Source organism: Diuraphis noxia, unplaced genomic scaffold (assembly GCF_037042655.1).
Source record: "Diuraphis noxia isolate RWA-SAM2 unplaced genomic scaffold, SU_Dnox_SAM2 contig0002, whole genome shotgun sequence".
NCBI classification, from domain to species: domain Eukaryota; kingdom Metazoa; phylum Arthropoda; class Insecta; order Hemiptera; family Aphididae; genus Diuraphis; species Diuraphis noxia.
The window spans coordinates 79,257,548-79,283,348 of record NW_028301712.1 but is presented as its reverse complement, the minus strand read 5'-3'; the positions used below and the strand labels follow the sequence as shown (position 1 = coordinate 79,283,348).

The window sequence follows — 25,801 nt, the reverse complement described above, 5'->3', positions numbered from 1 at the left end:
AAATATTGTTTGCAAATTATTATCATCATTATTTTATTCAATTAGTTGTATCATGCACCAAATGTATTGTACATATACTTTACATATTTTTGTATTTGAATAATATTTAATTAAATCAAAAAAAAAAAAAAAATAGATGAAACAATTCCTTTAAGACTAAAATAATGTTTGTTTAATCAATTTATGTATTTTAAAATAATCTTGAATTGCTTAATCTACTTATTTTTTTACGCATTTCTACATTAAGATAAATTTTTAAAACATTCTAAAATCCATTTGAACAAATATGTTATTGGTGGCAAACTTATTAGATGTTAGACGTAGAGGCTTAAAATACTTTTTACTCATAATTTCAATAAAATTGTGCAGTATAAAACAAATGATTAAATATTATTTTTACCTATTCCTAAAAACTGTTGTTATTGATAATTATTTGAGTGAATTTTCATTGATGCTTTACAATGTTCAACATTTATTTAGCAACATTTATTTAAGCTTACATTGACATGTTTATGTTTATACACATGATTCACCTGTATGATAAACTTTGACAAATGTACTTTATGTAAAAAACTAATTAGCACATAGACAATGCACCTGCATGTTTTTGAAGTATTACACTAAAAATTATGCAGCTAAACATCTAAACATGATATTTGTAGTAGGTATAATAATTATAATATTGTCCTTTGAATCCAAAATTTGGCTAAAATAAATTTTTAAAAAATGCATATGTATTATAGTTTATAAGTTAAAAAAAAATAATAGTAGCTTTCATACAACAAAACTTAGATGACTAGAAGTTTTTCAATTTTCAAGCTTTACCTTATTGTTTCCATTGATGAGTATAGTGGATGATTGTCAGCACTTCTAAGACACATGATTCCATAACAGGGACATTATTAACACAATTTTAGTCAATTGTATATTTGTATTAAATTAATTATAATATGTGGGTACCTACTACTTAGAATATCCATAACTATTTTTCACATAAAAAAAAACATAAAGCATTGAAAGTATATTCTATGGTTTTTAGCTAGCAGTAATTATTTTGTTTGATAGAAAATAATAAGTCTATCGTATAATATGATTAATATATTATGTAAATTGGATAGTAATTAGATTATAACTTTTGTTTGGGTACCTATTTAGTATTAACTCAGTATAAACTGATACTAATAATACTATACATTTATTTATACATCGACATATTGTCATTATTACATACATGTAATATTAGTATGGTAATAGGTAGGTACTGATTTAAATTTAAAAATTGTCATCTTTAATTTTTTAGAAAAATTTTCTACTTGTAGAAAAATAAACTGTTTGAATCGTAACTTTTCTAGCTAGTTTGTGCCAATTTTACGATATAGTACCCTATCTATGAATAGGAATACGAATTATAAAATCAAAAAGTAAAATAACATTGTTCATTGACTAAATTATTATTTTCGTATTGACAATTTGACTATTTAATATTTAAAAATGATAACTCGTGCGTGGCTGAGATTAATATAAGTAAAGTAATAACCAGTTTTGACCTACTGAGTGGTACACGGTACCTACACTCGAGGTGATACTAAAAGTATAGTTTTAGAACACTGCCGCTGTAGCCGTGAGAGCAGCCATGGCGGCGGCAAATTCGTAATTTACTTGTCAAAAATATGATTTTTTATTTCCAACAGGAGGTACTCAGGCCTCGTTGATTGCAGAAACATGGTGTCCGTATCAAAATAATCGCTAGAAGTTCTATTGAAATTCATGAAACAAATATTCGATACCTGAATTTCATACCTATAATTTATAAAAAATAAAATTGGTCGGAAAATATAAATCAAAAATCTTTTCTAAGAATTTTTAATACAACTTCTGTCTTCTAGTGATTATTTTGATACTAAAATCATTATGTTTATACGCTCAACAAGGCCTGTGTACTGTTGGAAATAAAAAAAGCAGGCTTTTACGGTCGATTTTTTTGCTATACTGTGACAGTCTCTTACATAAATACTACCTAGGTTATACAGTAGCAGTATAGTACCACTTAATATTTAATAATATTGTAGTGTATCTACATCGATATTTTTAGAAAAGTGTTCTGATTCGGGAAATGAAATACAATTATTAGCTAATGTGTTCACCGACAAACAGTGGCTAACATAAAATTTTAAAACCTTATGCACTTTTTATTTTCCACAAAGAAAATCATATCTAACTATCCAAGAAATGAGAGTTTGACGCTATTTCTAATAATCTGCAACCTACCTAGGTACCTATAATAATTTGTTATACACCTTTACATCATATTATTCTGACGTTACCAAAATGTGTTGCAATAAAACATGAACATGAAGGTATAATAATTTCAGATTGTAATATACATGTAAACCTACAATATATTAAACACGTACATTTTTTTATTTTAACGTATTTGCAATGTTGACGTTCATCATGGTTTATCGTGAGGAGTGGGTACCGCGAATATTGCGACATCAAATCACTGTCAAGTCATGATGCGACCAATTGTTCATACAACTAGGTAACTATTACCGTCATCGAGTTTTAGTATGCTTTAAATAGTATACTTCTTATTACTAGTTTACTACTATGAACTGTATTATTTTTGATTTTTAAACACATCAGCACCAACAAACGAAAAAATGCGAATATGGGCCACGATTATAACAATAGTTATAATATATCTAACTCACGTAAGTAAAGACATTATTATTAGAGCACTTCACCCAGAAATTTTCCTCCGAGAAAATTTAAAACTTAATTATTATTATATAAAATAAGTAGTAATTTGTTTTGTGGTTTTCCCTTGTCTAAAAGTTTTATCAATAAGTATTTCCATCACGTGTGTTTACGTTAAGGCCATATAGTTGTGACAGTTGTATAGAGTTGATCTTTAGCAGACTTTGTATGAAATACACCCAAATGTTTTTGGGAATTTCAATTCTCGCTGGGTTTATTTAAATTTAAAATATATTAATATACAATAAATCGAAAATTAAATATTGTATGATAATCCTACATTAATCATATTCAATATCATATAGGTATATTAGGATAACTATAATGATTATTAGTATTTTGAGTCGTGGTTTTATGGGTTCGTAATCTATTTTGATGTCTTTATACGAACAACTGAACTGTTAGGTACCCTATATATTAATATTAATTAGTGGGTACCTAACTCATTAATACGACGATATTAGCTTTTATCTAGAAAATTATAAATTTTTAGTAAATACCTATAGGTATCTTCTTTTTTTTTTCAAATAATATTTTTATATTTTACAGATTTATGTTATATATATATATATATATATACATATATATGTATATTATTTTTCTGGACAGTATGATTTTAAAAATTAACTTATTAGGAATATTGAAAAAATATGAGTTAACGTTAATACAAATTAGTTAAATTATTACAACGTCGAACTAGTAATTAAGTTGAGTTGATAAGTTAAAAATAACTTGACTTTTAACTTATTAACTCGCTAATATCCAGCCTTGTAAGTTGCAAATGTCTATATAAATGGTTCCGGAATGTCAAGACAATAAAAATATTAATAGGCAGGAAATGAGCTGGCGGGAATGTCTTTGTTCCGCGCATGATACCTATATAAATCTATTGGCTATTTTATAAAATTATTTTGAGTAATGTGTACATGTTTTATTGTGCAGGTATTCACAGCCCCGGTAAATAATGTGGTGAGTACCTATCAATGTATATAACTGCATAAGCATAAGTTACCTATTATAATAGTTTAAAAATAAATCACCGACTTGGAAGTTACCTACATATATAAGTATGGTATAAGTAATATAACTAGGTATGTATTACCTTTGATCTTCTTGTAGCTGTAATTAATAAATCTATAAGTACAGAATTGGTACCATTTCTTACATTGTGAGTGATGAAGCATACATATTATATGTATATATATGTAGCATACAATATTATATACTTGAGTTTATTTAATTTTAGTTTTTAATCCATTCATAGGATTAGTAGCAGGTAGGTACCACCCAGGTATATAAATTTATTAAATGTAAAATATGTAATATATAGGTATACCTTAGTATCGTTCCATTTTTGATTATAAAACATACAACAGTTGAACTAGATTAAAGTATCAAAATAGACTGAAGCCCATAAGCGCAAAATATGAACCAAACGCAACCCAAAAGCGCAAAAATAAATATCCCATAAGCACAAAAAAATCACCTTTTTAACAACCCATAAGCGCAAATTAATTTTATAAAAAAAAGTGTATTTTATTAAAAGGTAGTTAAAAACATATAATTAAAATCATACAGTTATACTAATAATATACTATATGCTATTCGTGATTATAAAATGTGTATTTAAACATAAAAATTTATGAATAATTATAAAAATTGTATTTAATTTAATAGCAACAACTAATAGATGTTTTGCTTAAGATCAATAAAAAAAATAATTAAATAAGTACCTTAATATTAAATTTGAAATTTGAAGCCCACAGTTTTTAAGTAATCCAATCTTGAAATATTTTTTATCGTAATTTGTTACGATAAAATTCTATAATACTAAATACTAAATTAAACTGAAGTAATACTACTATAATAATTTTAAAATGAAACCTATAGTGTAATGGGTACAATATTGTATCAGATAATACAATTTATTTTTGCGCTTTTATACCACAACTAAGGTACAAAAGCGCAAATTCGTTTTGCGCTTTTGGTTTATCGAAAAAAATTGACCTTTCCCGCTTTTGGGCTTCACCGATCAAAATGTATACCTACCTATAGACTTGATAAGTACCTACCTACCACAATTAAATATTCTATCTTTAATCGTGGTACCTACTGACGTCGCACTTAGATACATATATATTATATATTATATATATATCGTATTATAATTATTAAACAGTTAATAATAATTAATAGGAAGGAAACTATATGTCTAGAATACTACTATACCAGAAGCATTCAGCTAATTAATGCTCACTAGGTTACAGAATTTTATATGAAAAACAAATAAATAATAAATATTAACTGATTTTTTTATTCAATCGATATATAAGTATTTAATTCTTAATATAATTATTTATAGCAATTAATTAATATTTAATGATTTTAAAAATATAGGCTACCTATTTTAGAATTTTGAAATCAATTTTTTATGTTTCATATCTACAACATATTTGAAATTTTAACTTTATATAAGGTATATGTAAAAACATCTTTTATTAAAACAATAGTTTATTTATTTATCCTTATATTCATACTTTTTTTAGAACTAACTGAAAAGTAGTGTGAGGGATCAAAGCCTAAAATAATTTTAAAATTTAAAGGGCGCTCATCAGAAGGCGCAACGACAAAATCGAATCAGAATCAAAAATCAGTATGATAAATTTTCGTATCAGAAAATAAGCTAGTTCTATTCGTAACTTATATTGACTAAAGCGTATTTTATATCTACATTAGACATTAACATACAGTACATTACTTATTACATTTTGTACTAACAAACTCTTATTATTTTGAATCAATGAGAATTTTGTTTTCTAAAATTGCTTAAAATATAATATTTGTATTGTTCTGATTTTTAGGAAAGTGCTAAACAGGGAAATTTAAAAAAGGTAATATACCGCATATTTTTATTTTTTTTTAATTATTATGGATTTTGAATATTATACTATAGTTTTGAATATTGAATGTTAAAAAATTCTATAAGCTTTCTATAATTTAAAACACATTTAGATAAGTATACAGATAAGATATAACCACTGATAGTCGATAGATAATAACTATATAGGTTTAATAAAATATTAACCATTTCTAGGAGAAATATTATCAATATTAGTTTTTATTGTTTAAAATATTCATTATTTTTATGAATATTTTTTTTTTCGTAGTTGTGATATTGCAAAAATAAAAATGACGCTACACAGTAAAATATGTTCTCTTTATATGGTGGACATTTGGTTGCTTTGCTTGGACTAGAGCTTGTTGAGTGGCTTACTGTTTGTATGCTACGCAAGATAGTTTTGGCTTGTACGTTTATAACACAATATTATGGTTGTTAGAATAACTAGGTGAATCTGCAACAATTGCGTATTTTAAGGGTATACAGCAACACAGAATATTGATCAAGCCGATCAAGGTATTCAATTTTTTTCTCCGTTGGTCAAAACATTCAAATATGACCTCCCCTTGCCCCAGTGCTGGATTTAACATTTAACCATTGAGTCGCTTTAAAAAACAAATTGTCGCCTTTTAATATTCCTTTATTACTTAAAATAATATAAATCATTTTATAATAAGTTGCATTTCTTTTAGTTCTAGTTATATATCACAATAAAAATATAATATCAAAAATTATTTGCCACCTTTGAGAAATGACCACCTAAAAAGCTTATAGTGTTTACTGGGAGATACGGCATTGCTTTGCTCACTATTCATTAAGTTGGCTTAGCGCTTCTGTGTGTGTGCACCTACTTAGCTAAATGATTGACACAGCTATACAGTAGGTTACAAGTGGATAACTTATTATTTGCGAATTTCTCACGTTGGTTTAAAATAATATACTTTAAAAGTTTCATGTTCATTGGATAATAATTTATAAATTACAATAGTACCTATAATTAAAATCGTTATTATAGATTATTTAATATGTAATATTGTAATAGTCAATAAGTATCGTTCAAATTGAACTCAAAATGACTAAAAAAAAAAAACTGTGTCTATAAATTTTTTTTAATTCTTTGATTACAGAAAGAACTAGATACGTGAAATATTATTTTAAATTTTCAATCCTCAGTTATAAAAGTCGAACGTTTTATAGATAACTAAATATATTGCAAATTCTCAATCAATATGATGAATTTCATAAACATTTTCACTTAAAATGTTTATTAATAAAAACATGCCTATCTATTTTGAATATTTTTCAACTGATATTATATATCAACTTATGAAGAATCGTGAATTACCCAACAAATAAAATTAAAAATTAATGAAAATCGAAAATTGAAAATGTCTATAAAAAACATTAAAAAAGTCTAAATATTTTGAAATATTTACCAAACATAAAATATTATAAACTAAATATTCAATGAGAATTTCAAGAACCTATTTATGGCAAAAACAATAAAATCGTAGTATCAGAATTTATTAATTATGGGTAAAAAAACCAAGGCCTACATTTAACAATCGTAAAACATTAATTTCACTTTCACTTTCAAAAAACATTTTTTTTCTTGTTAAAAGTAGAAAAATTTAAGGGAAATCTTGTATTAAATTTGCAAAACTTAGAATGATTAAAAATATTTTAATACATTTCTAACGTGAAATAATTTGCCAAATACCTATCGTGATTTTGATTTTTTTTTTCAGAACTTTGGTAAAATCGCAGACACAATTATTAAGCCACAATGGACATTATATGTAAAGTATAGATTTTATTTTAATAAATAGACTAAATATATGTGTTGTAATTTAAGTTTTGATTTAATTTTATTCAGGATCCAGATTCAAAAAATAAGGTAAGATAATTTCACTTTGTAGGAAAAACTTGTGATTATTATTTCGATAAGATATGGATTTTAAAAACGTTTTTAATTTAAAATGTTGTTTAGACACATATACGGATGATCAAAACCCAAACAATACAGTTAGAAAATTTCAATTAATTAAACTTCATTATTTTGTAATAACATTTTTCATGAGTATAATTATATTCTCTTTAAAATGTAAATATAATATTTATAATATTATGCTTAATAATATAAAGTAAAATAAAATAATATACATACCGTCTAAAAAATATTTGATATTTCAAATTCAAATTCAAAAGGTATGCTGTTCATTAATTTTAGTATAATATGTTATTGTAAAATAATAATAACATTACTTAGAAAAATATTTTATGAAAATCGGCACATACTCGTACCCGTTTCGGGTTGTGTAAACGCTTCTACTATTAATTGTTCTGCACATATATATAATCTATATATATAAAAATGGAGACAAAAAATTCGAAATTGCATCAGTTGGGAACGGCTGGCCCGATTTGGCTCAATTTTTTTTTAAATGATAGAGAATGTCGGGTAGCGGGTTTATAGCATAAATTATGGACCTAACTCCTGTGAGTTAGAGATTTAGAGACAAAAACTGAGTTACACGGGTGGCGCCCTCTAGCAGATAAAAATATATAACATATATATATATATACAATATATATACAATATATAAAATGTATAACATTTCATCAATTGAGAACGGCTGAACCGATTTTGCTCACTCTTTTTTTGTTTGGGTCGTAATTGCCAGGAGAAGGTTCTTACGAATGAAAAATTTGAGAAAGTTATCGGGTTAGAGAAATATGATGAGGGTGTGATGAAATTAAAGTGGCGCCATCTGCCCAGTAAAAAATAAAATAAATAATATTAATATATTTTGGTAGTCAAAGGCAACCATTTAAACAAACAAGTGCTCTCGAGAGCAGCTGGACTTATTTTTAGGATGGACATTTTTGTTTATTTATAAATGGTTGCTTTAGAGACGGTTATTATTGTTCTGTGTTATTAGTGATGGTTATATATATATTTACATTCTTAAACAGCTGGACCGATTGCGACAAAATTTGGTACAGAATTTTATTAGACATATGGGCAGAAGATATAATAAGTTAGAAAGTGTTATGCCTAAATATCATTGAATTGAATATTTAAATTGTCAAACATTATATTGAAAAAACGAAGAAAATTACATAATGATATACGAAATTGAATACCGTTGTAAGATTATAATATATTTTAACCACTATCTATCATTATGTATAAAAATATACTGATAGCATCATCACATGAAATGAATTTAACACACAATATGAACTATGGACCATAAAAGAGATAGAATTTTTAACGGGCGACGAAGTGCACGGGTTCAGCTAGTATATAATATATCAGTTACTATATTATTATTTTGTAATACGGGTGATGATAATATCATAATTACATATCCGTTGTTGTATAATGTTGCTAATAAGGAATGTTTAATTTTTATTGATCTTTATAATATGAAACGTCGGATTCTATGGTCATTACTTCATTAGTAGTAAGGAATTATATATTCAACTATTAATTTGTTAGTCAATAAAATAAAACTATCTTCATGAAATGATCAAATTGCAAGTATAAAAAACGGGAAAGTGGATGTCAATCTCCTGTACAGTAGGTTACAAGTGGGTTACTGTAATGGATGGAATTAAATTTGAATCTAATGATATTATATCATTGTAAACGAAAAACGATTCTGATCGGAGGTGGTTTATCTGTCAAGTATAGTAAATGCTTATATAAAATATTAAACTTTTAGTGGAAATTTCAAGTATCTGTAGCCAGTCATTTGTTTTAGAGCAACACCAAAATAAGAAAATCGCTAAATGAGAAATCTAGCGAAAATATAATGTTGTAAAAATTTAAATTTCGAACGCTCAAAAAACTTAATTTGAATTTCTGATGGATATTTTTTTTTTGTGATAAAAGTTGACAAACTTGTTAGAAATCTTGTATTAAATTTTAAAATCTTAGATTTGAAAAGAAATTTTTTATGAATTTCTAGCTTACAATAATTTGCGAATTTTTGCGATTTTAACGTAATTTGTCAAAATTCAAACTTTTTGAATGCTTATAAAAAAAAAAATTGTGACTGTATTTTTTTTTTTATAATACATGCTCTTTGTGTTTTTTCTTCTGGATAATCTAATTTTTTGCTTTTTAATATTAAAAATATTGTTATCTATTTTTAAAACCAAATACACTATTTATAATCTTTGTTGTACATCAACGTAAGAAAGTGGAAATTATGCATACAGCGTGAAACTTGATAAGCAATTTTATGGTTGAAATGCTGAATGCATACTGTAGTTGTACATGCAGACATTATTTAGTATTTTACAATAATAATTAGTATCAATGGATATATTAAATTATTAAATCATGAGTTATCATTTATTCTCTAGACGTTCCAATATGACATTATTCGTAGAAATGGCTATTGCCTATTATATAGATTTCCGGTATATACTTGCAGATTCTTAGAACAAAGTTATTTAGTGAAGGAGTAGTAGAAAATCACTTACGCTTACGCAAGCGACACGCACGGTAGAACTTACTCACCGCTACGACGTCGCGCGCGTGAACAGTGAAGAATGTACGTATACAATTTTTGTCAATCCTGGCTACCGAATACCGATGGACCTAATGATGCGATAAAACTTCTGAAAACTAATTTTAGTTCTCGTCAATATGTCTTCTTAAAATCAATCAAGCCACATTTTAAGATTTTAGATTTAAATAAGGAACAATACTTAAAAATTTTAAATTTTTTAATATTCAAACCAAATTTAAAGAAGTTGGAGATCAAAATTTTAAAAAGTAGACTGATCGATCTCAAGTAGACATGTTGACAAATTCAAATCAGTTTTCAGAAGTCTTAACACGTTAACAGTTCCATCGGTGTGATTGACAAAATATGGGTATATTTTGGATGAAATAATAGACGTTTGCAATCCCCTTAATGTAAAATAATGATAATATTAAAATATTATATACCTGCTTAAGGGAATGTTTTTTAAAAAACCAACACATGCCAATTTTAAGTTGAGGGTGAATTATTTATCATAATCAATATATTTTTCTTTTAAAGTAGAGTTCATGGATCAATATTTACTGTTTTTTTTTAAACAATATTTACTTTAAGTTAATATGAATGTAGATCTAGAAATCGATACATTTGATTTAGAGCTGTTCTTAAAATATGTAGGAATTGACTAAATTCTAGAATTTAGTTTCCTTTTTTACATGAGTGCCTATAATATCACTTAACCAATTTGTTTTATTCATATTACCCTTTATTTTTCTAAAAATGATCATGGACGAGCTCAAATTGTAACAAATTTATTACGTGCAATTTAAATTATGGACACAGAACAATATTTATTTTTTATTTTTATTTTTTATCTACGGATAAAGTATTCATGAAGTCAGTGTCAATGACCAATTGCCATTGTGTATTTGTGTCCATGATGTGTAAACTATTAATCGCAAACTTATTATTTATGAAACCTTCACCTCTATATTTGAGACACAAATATGAAATATTATTACAGTATGTTTGACAATTATCATTAATTAATCTTCAATATTCTAATATGCAGGTACCTACCTAATATTTTTAGCCAATATTATATCGTATTATTAGTAGTTATAAAGTTGTATAATATACTATCTAATATAGACCTAGACTTAAGATCTACAGGTGTATACCGGTCCTTCGAGTTTCGACAACAAATGAGTAAATGAAAGAGTTTTATGAGGATATGACCCCCACACCCGCTCCCCATAAAAAAACAAAAAGTAATCACTTCTGAAGAACATGGTTGCTATGTTATTGGTTCTTATAACAAAAAGTTTTTGTTGGTAAATATTTCATTGTGATGTTTTAGAATAATGTAGACGATCCGAAAAAAACAAATGATGATAAACAAAGAAGACCTAAGCAAATTAAAAGTAAAAATATAAGGCGTAAGAATAAGAAATCCGATAAAGCAAGAAGAGATAACAGAAAACAAAAAAATACAGGATTTAATAGAAGTTACAGGTCGTATTACCGACTAGTTACAACGGAATATTTAAATGTAAGCAAATTAATATTATTTCCATAAAATTATAAATATTTTTAATTCCTTTATTTTAATATAATAAATGATAAAAAATTTCATTTTCTACATTTCAATATTTTGAAAACATAAGTTAATAAGTAATTAGACGTTTTGGTAAGGGTAATCTACCGGAATATAAAAATCATGAAGATGAACAAAAAGCTGTATTGATATGGGACAACAGTGATGAAAAAACAATTGTAATGAACGAACATGATGACGCATTATCAATGGAAAATGTAAGATTTATTTAAAGATTAATAGGTCTAGAACTCTAAACAATAAAATCACACGATTACATATTTATACTGTAGATACACTATTATTTTTAAATTGTAAGTAAGTATTTAACACATAATTCACCAATTAGGAAAATAGTAATATTATAGATGTAAAAATAAAAATATAGCAAATCAGAGAGAAAACAATTGAATATTATTCAATTACATAAAAATGAAACATTAATTTTAATTTATTTAAATTATATTTCAGTTAAATAATAACCAATTAATACGGAAAAAAAGAGATTACAATAATACATTTCAACTTCAAGATAAATTACAAACCGAAAATGTTAAACGACACGATTCAAAAGAAAACAAAAAAAATCAATTAAATACTGAATCAAACACAAACGATAATGGCAAAGACATAGAAACACAAAACATTAAATTAAGAAATAAACAAAATGTAAAAACTAGGAAAGATTTTGAAAACCCCAAAAAGTCCAATGAAGATAACAATTTTGAAGAGGAATTAAGTTTAATCGATAATTTAGAGGAATATGAAAATAGAATGAACAGTGATATTAATGAGAATACTAGTGAAAACATAAAGTTTTTAAATTTAAAAAATTCAAATATAAATAAATTAAAACAAATCGTAAAAAATAAAAACCATCCAGTAAATACATTTAGAAACAATCAAACATATGGACACAAACTAAGGCGATCAAACGATGAACGACAGTTAGGTAAAACTTCGGTAAAGAATAATAGTGAAACAGAAAAATTGGATCAGAAAACTAGTCAAAAAATGACAGAAAATTTAAACGAAACACCATCAATATCAAGAAATTTAACAGAATTTACCATTGAAGGAAAAATTGACGCTGCCATAAACATCCCTGAACTTGCTAAAATGAATATATTAATGGATGAAATGAACTCGAATTCAGTAGGAAATGAAGATGATCGGAATTCTGAATCATATCAATCATTTGAAACAAAACAAGAAATCCCAAATTGCAGCGATGTCAAAGACTCTAAAAATAATGCAAAAAAGCAGTCAGATTATAATGAAAAACAGAAAAATAAATACAAACAAAAGTTAAGTAAACCATTGGAAGTAAATAATACTAACGAAAATGGAGCACATCTAAAAACAATTAAACCAAACCAAATATCATTCGATGAACCAGAAATTCCTAAGAAAAAAATCACTGAAACAACCACAAAAATCACTACAGTTGATCCAACTGATACATCAATGTATGCAATAAATTCAAATTCCGATGAAGATTTAGATTATCAAAATAATGGATCATATCCATCCACATTAGACACGAAACGAAAAATTCCAAGTTACAGCGATATCGAAGATAATAAAGAACGTGATAATTTAAACGATATAAACTACTTATTAAAACCTACATCTAAAAATATAGAAAAAAAGCAGCTAGATAATAAAAATAAATCGCCAAAACGAAATAAAATAAAACAAGCTATACCATTGGAAATAAACAATAATAAAGACAAAGGATCTCCGCAAAAATCTATTAAACCATTTGCACCATATTCAAACGAAATACCAAGAAAATCAAATGACATAACAAAACTGACTAAAACAGAAACCAAGGAAATTACAAGAAATATATCTGCAGTAAATGAAATTGGTACATTAATACACGAGATGAACTCAAATTCAGATGAAAATTTAAAAGATCCGAATAATGAATCATATTCACCCTTGTTAAAAATAAAACAAGAAATTCAAAAATACAGTGATATTGAAGATAATAAAAAACATGATATTTTAAAAAGCTTACAACATACATTACTAACTAAATCAAACAAAAATAGAAAAAAGCAGACAGTTGATAATGATAAATTCCTGAAAATATACAAACAAAATTTGGCCACACCACTAAAAGTAAATAATAATATAGAAAAAGGATCTCGGCAGAAATCCATTGAACCATTTGAACAAAGTTCTTCAATTCCAACGCCGAAACAATCAGAATACGTTCCAAACATAAAAACAGAATTTATTTCAGAAATACCCACGCTTAATGAAATTGAGAAAACGATGGATGAAATATGCTCAGATTCAAATGAAACTATAGAAGATCTTTATAATGCATCACATTCATACTCGTCATCAAAGAAAAATATTAATACTCCTAATAACTTCAATCTAGGCGTAGAAACAGTAACAAGGTCAAATGAAGATATATTTGATGAACAACCACCCAAAGCAAACATAAATAACATAAATATAATTCCTAAAACATTGGAAGTTGACAATTCTAAAAATTTAAACCACAGAAAAAATGTATTGACAAATCCAAATGATGGCAAAAAAAAAAAAATTATAGAGAAAAATAAAACTATGGAAAAAACAATCTCAAACACAAAACTAAAACCATCAAATATGAACAAAGAAATTATACCATCAATGTACAAAACACAAAATAAAAAAAATAACAAAAAAGCTATTTCGAATATTTCAGAACTTGATAAAGAAACATCAAATACGTTACCTGATAACCAAGAAACAATAGACATAGATGATAAATCAGATACAAATTTAATCGATGAATTGTTGGATAGTCGCAGCAATGATGGTGGATCTGGAATGTCTTCAATGAATATAGACGGCATAGGTGCTGTAAAAATTGGGAATAGTGAAAAAAAAATAATAAAAACTAAAGGCGACCGAAATAAACCTACTAGCTCAATTTCCATCCCTCAGACAAATGTTATCGATAAAAATAAGTCTTTGGAAAATAAAAACAAAAATATCAAAACACCTCATCTACCAGGAAAAACTTTTTCAAATACTCAAGACAAACCAAATGATCGTAGTAAATCACCGTCAATTAGTAATTCTAAAAATGAGGTCAATGTTTATGATATTTTGAACGGGTACGATAATTTAGGAGGTATGGCAATGGAAGATTTCGACGAAAAACAACCTAAAGATAAGTCCCTTCATATGACTAAAAATCAAGAAAACGATAAAATGGTTGAGAATAAATTAATTCCTAACAATGGAAACGATAGAATTAAACCAAAAAAAAATAAAATATTGAATACATCCAATTTCTTTGATGAAATTCCCGATGACCAATCGGAGTACACTAAAGACCATGAAAATTCTGTTTCTGCTACCCCAACGTTGGATACCAACCCGATCCTCACAGACGGAGTAAAGATCGATGAACCTATCGATAAGGACAGTATTATAGACCGGAATGGTATTCTCCATAAAAAAAGCAAACCAAAAACTATGAAACATGATTTTGATGACAATGTTGAACATCATAGAAAAACCGATTTAACTATTCCAAAGATACCTGTAAAATTAGATGACCTTCCTTATAGTTTACCTGGTAAACAGAAAATAGTTGATCTAATCGATAAGGATTCGAATTTAATTGATGAATTGTTGGATAGTCACAGCAATGATAGTGGATCTGGAATGTCTTCAATGAATGTAGACGACATAGGTGCTGTAAAAATTGAGGATATTGAAAAAAAAATAATAAAAACTAAAGGCGACCGAAATAAACCTACTAGCTCAATTTCCATCCCTCAGACAAATGTTATCGATAAAAATAAGTCTTTGGAAAATAAAAACAAAAATATCAAAACACCTCATCTACCAGAAAATACTTTTTCAAATACTCAAGACGAACCAAATGATCGTAGTAAATCACCGGCAATTAGTAATTCTAAAAATGAGGTCAATGTTTATGGTAATTTGAACGGGTACGATAATTTAGGAGGTATGACAATGGAAGATTTCGACGAAAAACAACCTAAAGATAAGTCCCTTCATATGAATAAAAATCAAGAAAACGATAAAATGGTTGAGAATAAATTAATTCCTAACAATGAAAACGATAGAATTAAACCAAAAAAAAATAAAACATTGAATACATCCAATTTCTTTGATGAAATTCCCGATGACCAATCGGAGTACACTAAAGACTATGAAAATTCTGTTTCTGCTACCCCAACGTTGGATACCAATCCGATCCTCACAGACGGAGTATCGATCGATGAACCTATCGATAAGGACAGTATTATAGACCGGAATGGTATTCTCCATAAAAAAAGCAAACCAAAAACTATGAAACATGATTTTGATGACAATGTTGAACATCATAGAAAAACCGATTTAACTATTCCAAAGATACCTGTAAAATTAGATGACCTTCCTTATAGTTTACCTGGTAAACAGAAAATAGTTGATCTAATCGATAAGGATTCGAATTTAATTGATGAATTGTTGGATAGTCGCAGCAATGATAGTGGATCTGGAATGTCTTCAATGAATGTAGACGACATAGGTGCTGTAAAAATTGGGGATATTGAAAAAAAAATAATAAAAACTAAAGGCGACCGAAATAAACCTACTAGCTCAATTTCCATCCCTCAGACAAATGTTATCAATAAAAATAAGTCTTTGGAAAATAAAAACAAAATTATCAAAACACCTCATCTACCAGGAAATACTTTTTCAAATACTCAAGACAAACCAAATGATCGTAGTAAATCACAGGCAATTAGTAATTCTAAAAATGATGTCAATGTTTATGGTAATTTGAACGGGTACGATAATTTAGGAGGTATGACAATGGAAGATTTCGACGAAAAACAACCTAAAGATAAGTCCCTTCATATGACTAAAAATCAAGAAAACGATAAAATGGTTGAGAATAAATTTATTCCTAACAATGAAAACGATAGAATTAAACCAAAAAAAAATAAAATATTGAATACATCCAATTTCTTTGATGAAATTCCCGATGACCAATCGGAGTACACTAAAGACCATGAAAATTCTGTTTCTGCTACCCCAACGTTGGATACCAATCCGATCCTCACAGACGGAGTATCGATCGATGAACCTATCGATAAGGACAGTATTATAGACCGGAATGGTATTCTTCATAAAAAAAGCAAACCAAAAACTATGAAACATGATTTTGATGACAATGTTGAACATCATAGAAAAACCGATTTAACTATTCCAAAGATACCTGTAAAATTAGATGACCTTCCTTATAGTTTACCTGGTAAACAGAAAATAGTTGATCTAATCGATAAGGATTCGAATTTAATTGATGAATTGTTGGATAGTCACAGCAATGATAGTGGATCTGGAATGTCTTCAATGAATGTAGACGACATAGGTGCTGTAAAAATTGAGGATATTGAAAAAAAAATAATAAAAACTAAAGGCGACCGAAATAAACCTACTAGCTCAATTTCCATCCCTCAGACAAATGTTATCGATAAAAATAAGTCTTTGGAAAATAAAAACAAAAATATCAAAACACCTCATCTACCAGAAAATACTTTTTCAAATACTCAAGACGAACCAAATGATCGTAGTAAATCACCGGCAATTAGTAATTCTAAAAATGAGGTCAATGTTTATGGTAATTTGAACGGGTACGATAATTTAGGAGGTATGACAATGGAAGATTTCGACGAAAAACAACCTAAAGATAAGTCCCTTCGTATGACTAAAAATCAAGAAAACGATAAAATGGTTGAGAATAAATTAATTCCTAACAATGAAAACGATAGAATTAAACCAAAAAAAAATAAAACATTGAATACATCCAATTTCTTTGATGAAATTCCCGATGACCAATCGGAGTACACTAAAGACTATGAAAATTCTGTTTCTGCTACCCCAACGTTGGATACCAATCCGATCCTCACAGACGGAGTATCGATCGATGAACCTATCGATAAGGACAGTATTATAGACCGGAATGGTATTCTCCATAAAAAAAGCAAACCAAAAACTATGAAACATGATTTTGATGACAATGTTGAACATCATAGAAAAACCAATTTAACTATTCCAAAGATACCTGTAAAATTAGATGACCTTCCTTATAGTTTACCTGGTAAACAGAAAATAGTTGATCTAATCGATAAGGATTCGAATTTAATTGATGAATTGTTGGATAGTCACAGCAATGATAGTGGATCTGGAATGTCTTCAATGAATGTAGACGACATAGGTGCTGTAAAAATTGAGGATATTGAAAAAAAAATAATAAAAACTAAAGGCGACCGAAATAAACCTACTAGCTCAATTTCCATCCCTCAGACAAATGTTATCGATAAAAATAAGTCTTTGGAAAATAAAAACAAAAATATCAAAACACCTCATCTACCAGGAAATACTTTTTCAAATACTCAAGACGAACCAAATGATCGTAGTAAATCACCGGCAATTAGTAATTCTAAAAATGAGGTCAATGTTTATGGTAATTTGAACGGGTACGATAATTTAGGAGGTATGACAATGGAAGATTTCGACGAAAAACAACCTAAAGATAAGTCCCTTCATATGAATAAAAATCAAGAAAACGATAAAATGGTTGAGAATAAATTAATTCCTAACAATGAAAACGATAGAATTAAACCAAAAAAAAATAAAATATTGAATACATCCAATTTCTTTGATGAAATTCCCGATGACCAATCGGAGTACACTAAAGACCATGAAAATTCTGTTTCTGCTACCCCAACGTTGGATACCAATCCGATCCTCACAGACGGATTATCGATCGATGAACCTATCGATAAGGACAGTATTATAGACCGGAATGGTATTCTTTATAAAAAAAGCAAACCAAAAACTATGAAACATGATTTTGATGACAATATTGAACATCATAGAAAAACCGATTTAACTATTCCAAAGATACCTGTAAAATTAGATGACCTTCCTTATAGTTTACCTGGTAAACAGAAAATAGTTGATCTAATCGATAAGGATTCGAATTTAATTGATGAATTGTTGGATAGTCGCAGCAATGATAGTGGATCTGGAATGTCTTCAATGAATGTAGACGACATAGGTGCTGTAAAAATTGGGGATATTGAAAAAAAAATAATAAAAACTAAAGGCGACCGAAATAAACCTACTAGCTCAATTTCCATCCCTCAGACAAATGTTATCAATAAAAATAAGTCTTTGGAAAATAAAAACAAAATTATCAAAACACCTCATCTACCAGGAAATACTTTTTCAAATACTCAAGACGAACCAAATGATCGTAGTAAATCACCGGCAATTAGTAATTCTAAAAATGAGGTCAATGTTTATGGTAATTTGAACGGGTACGATAATTTAGGAGGTATGACAATGGAAGATTTCGACGAAAAACAACCTAAAGATAAGTCCCTTCGTATGACTAAAAATCAAGAAAACGATAAAATGGTTGAGAATAAATTAATTCCTAACAATGAAAACGATAGAATTAAACCAAAAAAAAATAAAACATTGAATACATCCAATTTCTTTGATGAAATTCCCGATGACCAATCGGAGTACACTAAAGACTATGAAAATTCTGTTTCTGCTACCCCAACGTTGGATACCAATCCGATCCTCACAGACGGAGTATCGATCGATGAACCTATCGATAAGGACAGTATTATAGACCGGAATGGTATTCTCCATAAAAAAAGCAAACCAAAAACTATGAAACATGATTTTGATGACAATGTTGAACATCATAGAAAAACCAATTTAACTATTCCAAAGATACCTGTAAAATTAGATGACCTTCCTTATAGTTTACCTGGTAAACAGAAAATAGTTGATCTAATCGATAAGGATTCGAATTTAATTGATGAATTGTTGGATAGTCACAGCAATGATAGTGGATCTGGAATGTCTTCAATGAATGTAGACGACATAGGTGCTGTAAAAATTGAGGATATTGAAAAAAAAATAATAAAAACTAAAGGCGACCGAAATAAACCTACTAGCTCAATTTCCATCCCTCAGACAAATGTTATCGATAAAAATAAGTCTTTGGAAAATAAAAACAAAAATATCAAAACACCTCATCTACCAGGAAATACTTTTTCAAATACTCAAGACGAACCAAATGATCGTAGTAAATCACCGGCAATTAGTAATTCTAAAAATGAGGTCAATGTTTATGGTAATTTGAACGGGTACGATAATTTAGGAGGTATGACAATGGAAGATTTCGACGAAAAACAACCTAAAGATAAGTCCCTTCATATGAATAAAAATCAAGAAAACGATAAAATGGTTGAGAATAAATTAATTCCTAACAATGAAAACGATAGAATTAAACCAAAAAAAAATAAAATATTGAATACATCCAATTTCTTTGATGAAATTCCCGATGACCAATCGGAGTACACTAAAGACCATGAAAATTCTGTTTCTGCTACCCCAACGTTGGATACCAATCCGATCCTCACAGACGGATTATCGATCGATGAACCTATCGATAAGGACAGTATTATAGACCGGAATGGTATTCTTTATAAAAAAAGCAAACCAAAAACTATGAAACATGATTTTGATGACAATATTGAACATCATAGAAAAACCGATTTAACTATTCCAAAGATACCTGTAAAATTAGATGACCTTCCTTATAGTTTACCTGGTAAACAGAAAATAGTTGATCTAATCGATAAGGATTCGAATTTAATTGATGAATTGTTGGATAGTCGCAGCAATGATAGTGGATCTGGAATGTCTTCAATGAATGTAGACGACATAGGTGCTGTAAAAATTGGGGATATTGAAAAAAAAATAATAAAAACTAAAGGCGACCGAAATAAACCTACTAGCTCAATTTCCATCCCTCAGACAAATGTTATCAATAAAAATAAGTCTTTGGAAAATAAAAACAAAATTATCAAAACACCTCATCTACCAGGAAATACTTTTTCAAATACTCAAGACAAACCAAATGATCGTAGTAAATCACAGGCAATTAGTAATTCTAAAAATGATGTCAATGTTTATGGTAATTTGAACGGGTACGATAATTTAGGAGGTATGACAATGGAAGATTTCGACGAAAAACAACCTAAAGATAAGTCCCTTCATATGACTAAAAATCAAGAAAACGATAAAATGGTTGAGAATAAATTAATTCCTAACAATGAAAACGATAGAATTAAACCAAAAAAAAATAAAATATTGAATACATCCAATTTCTTTGATGAAATTCCCGATGACCAATCGGAGTACACTAAAGACCATGAAAATTCTGTTTCTGCTACCCCAACGTTGGATACCAATCCGATCCTCACAGACGGAGTATCGATCGATGAACCTATCGATAAGGACAGTATTATAGACCGGAATGGTATTCTTCATAAAAAAAGCAAACCAAAAACTATGAAACATGATTTTGATGACAATGTTGAACATCATAGAAAAACCGATTTAACTATTCCAAAGATACCTGTAAAATTAGATGACCTTCCTTATAGTTTACCTGGTAAACAGAAAATAGTTGATCTAATCGATAAGGATTCGAATTTAATTTATGAATTGTTGAATAGTCACAGCAATGATAGTGGATCTGGAATGTCTTCAATGAATGTAGACGACATAGGTGCTGTAAAAATTGAGGATATTGAAAAAAAAATAATAAAAACTAAAGGCGACCGAAATAAACCTACTAGCTCAATTTCCATCCCTCAGACAAATGTTATCGATAAAAATAAGTCTTTGGAAAATAAAAACAAAAATATCAAAACACCTCATCTACCAGGAAATACTTTTTCAAATACTCAAGACGAACCAAATGATCGTAGTAAATCACCGGCAATTAGTAATTCTAAAAATGAGGTCAATGTTTTTGGTAATTTGAACGGGTACGATAATTTAGGAGGTATGACAATGGAAGATTTCGACGAAAAACAACCTAAACATAAGTCCCTTCATATGACTAAAAATCAAGAAAACGATAAAATGGTTGAGAATAAATTAATTCCTAACAATGAAAACGATAGAATTAAACCAAAAAAAAATAAAATATTGAATACATCCAATTTCTTTGATGAAATTCCCGATGACCAATCGGAGTACACTAAAGACCATGAAAATTCTGTTTCTGCTACCCCAACGTTGGATACCAATCCGATCCTCACAGACGGAGTATCGATCGATGAACCTATCGATAAGGACAGTATTATAGACCGGAATGGTATTCTTCATAAAAAAAGCAAACCAAAAACTATGAAACATGATTTTGATGACAATGTTGAACATCATAGAAAAACCGATTTAACTATTCCAAAGATACCTGTAAAATTAGATGACCTTCCTTATAGTTTACCTGGTAAACAGAAAATAGTTGATCTAATCGATAAGGATTCGAATTTAATTTATGAATTGTTGAATAGTCACAGCAATGATAGTGGATCTGGAATGTCTTCAATGAATGTAGACGACATAGGTGCTGTAAAAATTGAGGATATTGAAAAAAAAATAATAAAAACTAAAGGCGACCGAAATAAACCTACTAGCTCAATTTCCATCCCTCAGACAAATGTTATCGATAAAAATAAGTCTTTGGAAAATAAAAACAAAAATATCAAAACACCTCATCTACCAGGAAATACTTTTTCAAATACTCAAGACGAACCAAATGATCGTAGTAAATCACCGGCAATTAGTAATTCTAAAAATGAGGTCAATGTTTATGGTAATTTGAACGGGTACGATAATTTAGGAGGTATGACAATGGAAGATTTCGACGAAAAACAACCTAAAGATAAGTCCCTTCATATGACTAAAAATCAAGAAAACGATAAAATGGTTGAGAATAAATTAATTCCTAACAATGAAAACGATAGAATTAAACCAAAAAAAAATAAAATATTGAATACATTTAATTCTATCGATGAATTACCAAATGACCAATTGCCGTATATTAAGGACTTTATAAAGGACAAGACTAAGTATGATAAATCTAATGAAATATCCATTCCTACGATGCCGGCGTTGGATACAATTCCTAACACCACAGACCGAGTATCGAATGGTTCACCTTTCGATATGAAAAAAGTTCAGGATAGTATTGTTCATAATATACCTCTAACAAATCATTTTAAGTCAAAGATGGAAAAACTTTATTTCAATGATGATGGTGATAATGCTAAGATTTCTGATTCACAAACAACAACTAATATTGAACACTCCAAGAACGAAAACCTTAAGAATTTTGAGAAAAATATTATGGATAAAGATGAATTTTTGGTATCTCACGATTATCCAAAAATTAATACACATGATGGTTTTGATGGTAGTTATTATGATTTAAATCACACTGATAAACCAATAAAATTAATTAATGATAATAATAATGTTAATCATTACACATCATCAACTATTGTTTCTTCCAAGCATAATTTACCGTTAATATCTGACCATAGTTTAATAAACGAAAATTATAACCCTTATGGTTACATGTTACCAAAGTTTAGCACAAAATATATTGAGGCTGGTGATTCGAATAATAATTTATGGGAAACAATACCACCCAAAAAAAGTGACGATTTTATTGTAAATACTGGTAGTACTATGTATAATAAAGTTTCTAGCAATGTAAATAGTGATAGAAATATTGAAACAGAAACTGATGTCATCAAAAACATATATGATGATAAAGTAAGATTTAATATTCATAATAAAGTTTTCGATGATTCCATAAAAAAATTGTCAGAGCAATTGCTTAAAAAAATCGATAATATTGAAGATCAGATTTCTAAATTTGGTAAATTATCTAACAATAGACCTTACATTGATCCTAATACCAATCAAATTATACCAATTAATAATTTACTTAATGGTAAATCAAAAAATGAAAATATTATAGATGAGCCTAATTCAAAAACAAATAATTCAGTAGAAATTTATGATACAATGATAAATAATAAAAGTAAAGATGAAAATAAAATTAAGGAATCTACTAAAGAAAAGATAGGTAAACATAAAATACATTCGAAATACAGCAAATATAAAAATAAAAAAAATTATAAGAAAAGTTATAAAAATTCTGATAATAATGATGATGATGATGATAACGTTATTAACAAAAAGTATGACAACGATGATGATAATTATGATGGAAAAGATGATGATTATGATAATGATGATGATAATGATGATGATGATGATGATGATGATGATGATGATGATGATGATGATGATGATGATGATGGAAGGCAAATAAAATGTAAATACGATCGGAAAAAAGATACAATGGGTGATGATGTTAGATATAAAAAAAATCGAAGTCGCAAAAAAAAAGAAATTATTGATAATAAATATGATGACAGGCATAAAAAGAAAGTACATAAGAAAAGTTATGACATTGTTGATGAGGATTTTGATTTTTCACTAAGTAAAAAAACTGTTAGGAAAAATAAAAGTAGTGAAAATAATGGTTCTGTAAAAGGCATAAAAATTAAACGTAAACCAAAAAAATCCAAAAAAACTAACCCAACTAAAAGAACAAATACTTTACCTAAAAAGAAGTCAAAACATAAAAAACAATCTAAATCTATCAAGCATAAAAATAAAGATATTACTGTGGATATCAATGATGATGATTCAATTTCAAATGAAAATAATTATAATTTAGAAGAAACCTATGTAGAAACTAGTCGTAATAATAATCAAAATAATACACCAACAAAGAAAAAGATGAAACATAAAAGGCACAAAAATAAAAAGCATAAAAAACATTTAAAAACTACTAAAATTTACAAGAATAAAGAAATCCCCGTAGACTACGAAAGTAATAGTTTAGATGAAAATAATGTTAGTTTGGAAGAAACCTATAATATAAACATTAATAATGATGGTAAAGTTCCAAAACAGAAAAAGCTTAGACATAAAAGACTTAAAAAAAAGAAGAATTTTGACATCAATATTGTAAAAGACACTGACAATCAAGTTCTAAATAAAGATGCTAATACGGTGAGATTCGTTTTTTAATTCCGATATGGCTGAATTTCCTTTATGTACCTATTCAAAATGATTTTATACAATAAATACACAAATATAAGTCATATTTGTTTTTTTTTCAGAAACACGGATTTCAATTTGTCACTTTTTATCCTCAATACAGTTATTCTAATCTGTTAGGAAGACTTTTTTACTGATTCATTATATGTACGATAAAACTGCATGATTAAAAATTGGATAAATACCTTGTTATTATTGATCCATAAGTAAACCGCTTTAACGCAGGTAAATTATATTGAATATTCTAATTAATTTTATAATAATTTTATAATCTATACGACTATACATATCAAACATTTTACGTTTTGTAGAAATGTATAGAAAGTAAAAATATTATCCAATATAATATTTTATATTATAACATCCTTATATTAAACGAAGTACTTAATTCTTGGGAACTATAGTCTTAACAACAATTAATATAAACTATTTCATAGCAAGTAATTAAGCCTAAAAAATGAACTCCCTAAATCATTATAACATCTCAATATAATTTCAAAATTTTCTTTAAAAAAGTAATTATCAAATATTATAAGATTTCAATCAAGAGAGTGCAGTGACATGGATTACATGGTATTTTATAGTATTACAAATTGTTCTTACTTATATTTTTCGTTGGGTAGTTAGAGTTACCTTCCCATTCTGTAATCTCCAGTTACCTAATTTAAACTATTATAAAAAAAATTACCTATAGTAGAAAAGTTAAAGTATAAATTGTACTTATGATTTTTTTTTTAATGATAAAAAAAACTTATACAAGGCGTTCCAAAATCATTCACCCGATTTTAGTAGACTATAAATATTCCTGTAATTTGAGGTAAACGAAGCACCAACCATCTGAAAGGAGGGGTTATGGAGTTTTATCGATTGTCGATAAGTCACGATAATGTGCAGTTTAGTCATGTGGCGTAACTTAATTAGTTGTTTTCGAAATGTTGACCGAGCAACAAAAGGCGTTTTGTGTGCTCCGCTTTGAGGAGTGTGAATCTG

The 25,801-nt window shown here is 27.8% G+C and overlaps 1 protein-coding gene across 1 annotated transcript; it reads left to right on the top strand.

Moving 5' to 3' along the window:
- Positions 1-2,560: 2,560 nt before the first annotated feature.
- Positions 2,561-25,033, top strand: LOC107172868 (uncharacterized). The gene is given in 10 exon segments (XM_089220927.1): positions 2,561-2,714; positions 3,703-3,729; positions 5,622-5,651; positions 7,408-7,458; positions 7,536-7,556; positions 11,522-11,713; positions 11,857-11,976; positions 12,230-24,763; positions 24,874-24,939; positions 24,941-25,033. Coding segments are annotated over 10 exon segments (13,119 nt in total). The 5' UTR covers positions 2,561-2,663; the 3' UTR covers positions 24,968-25,033.
- Positions 25,034-25,801: the final 768 nt, after the last annotated feature.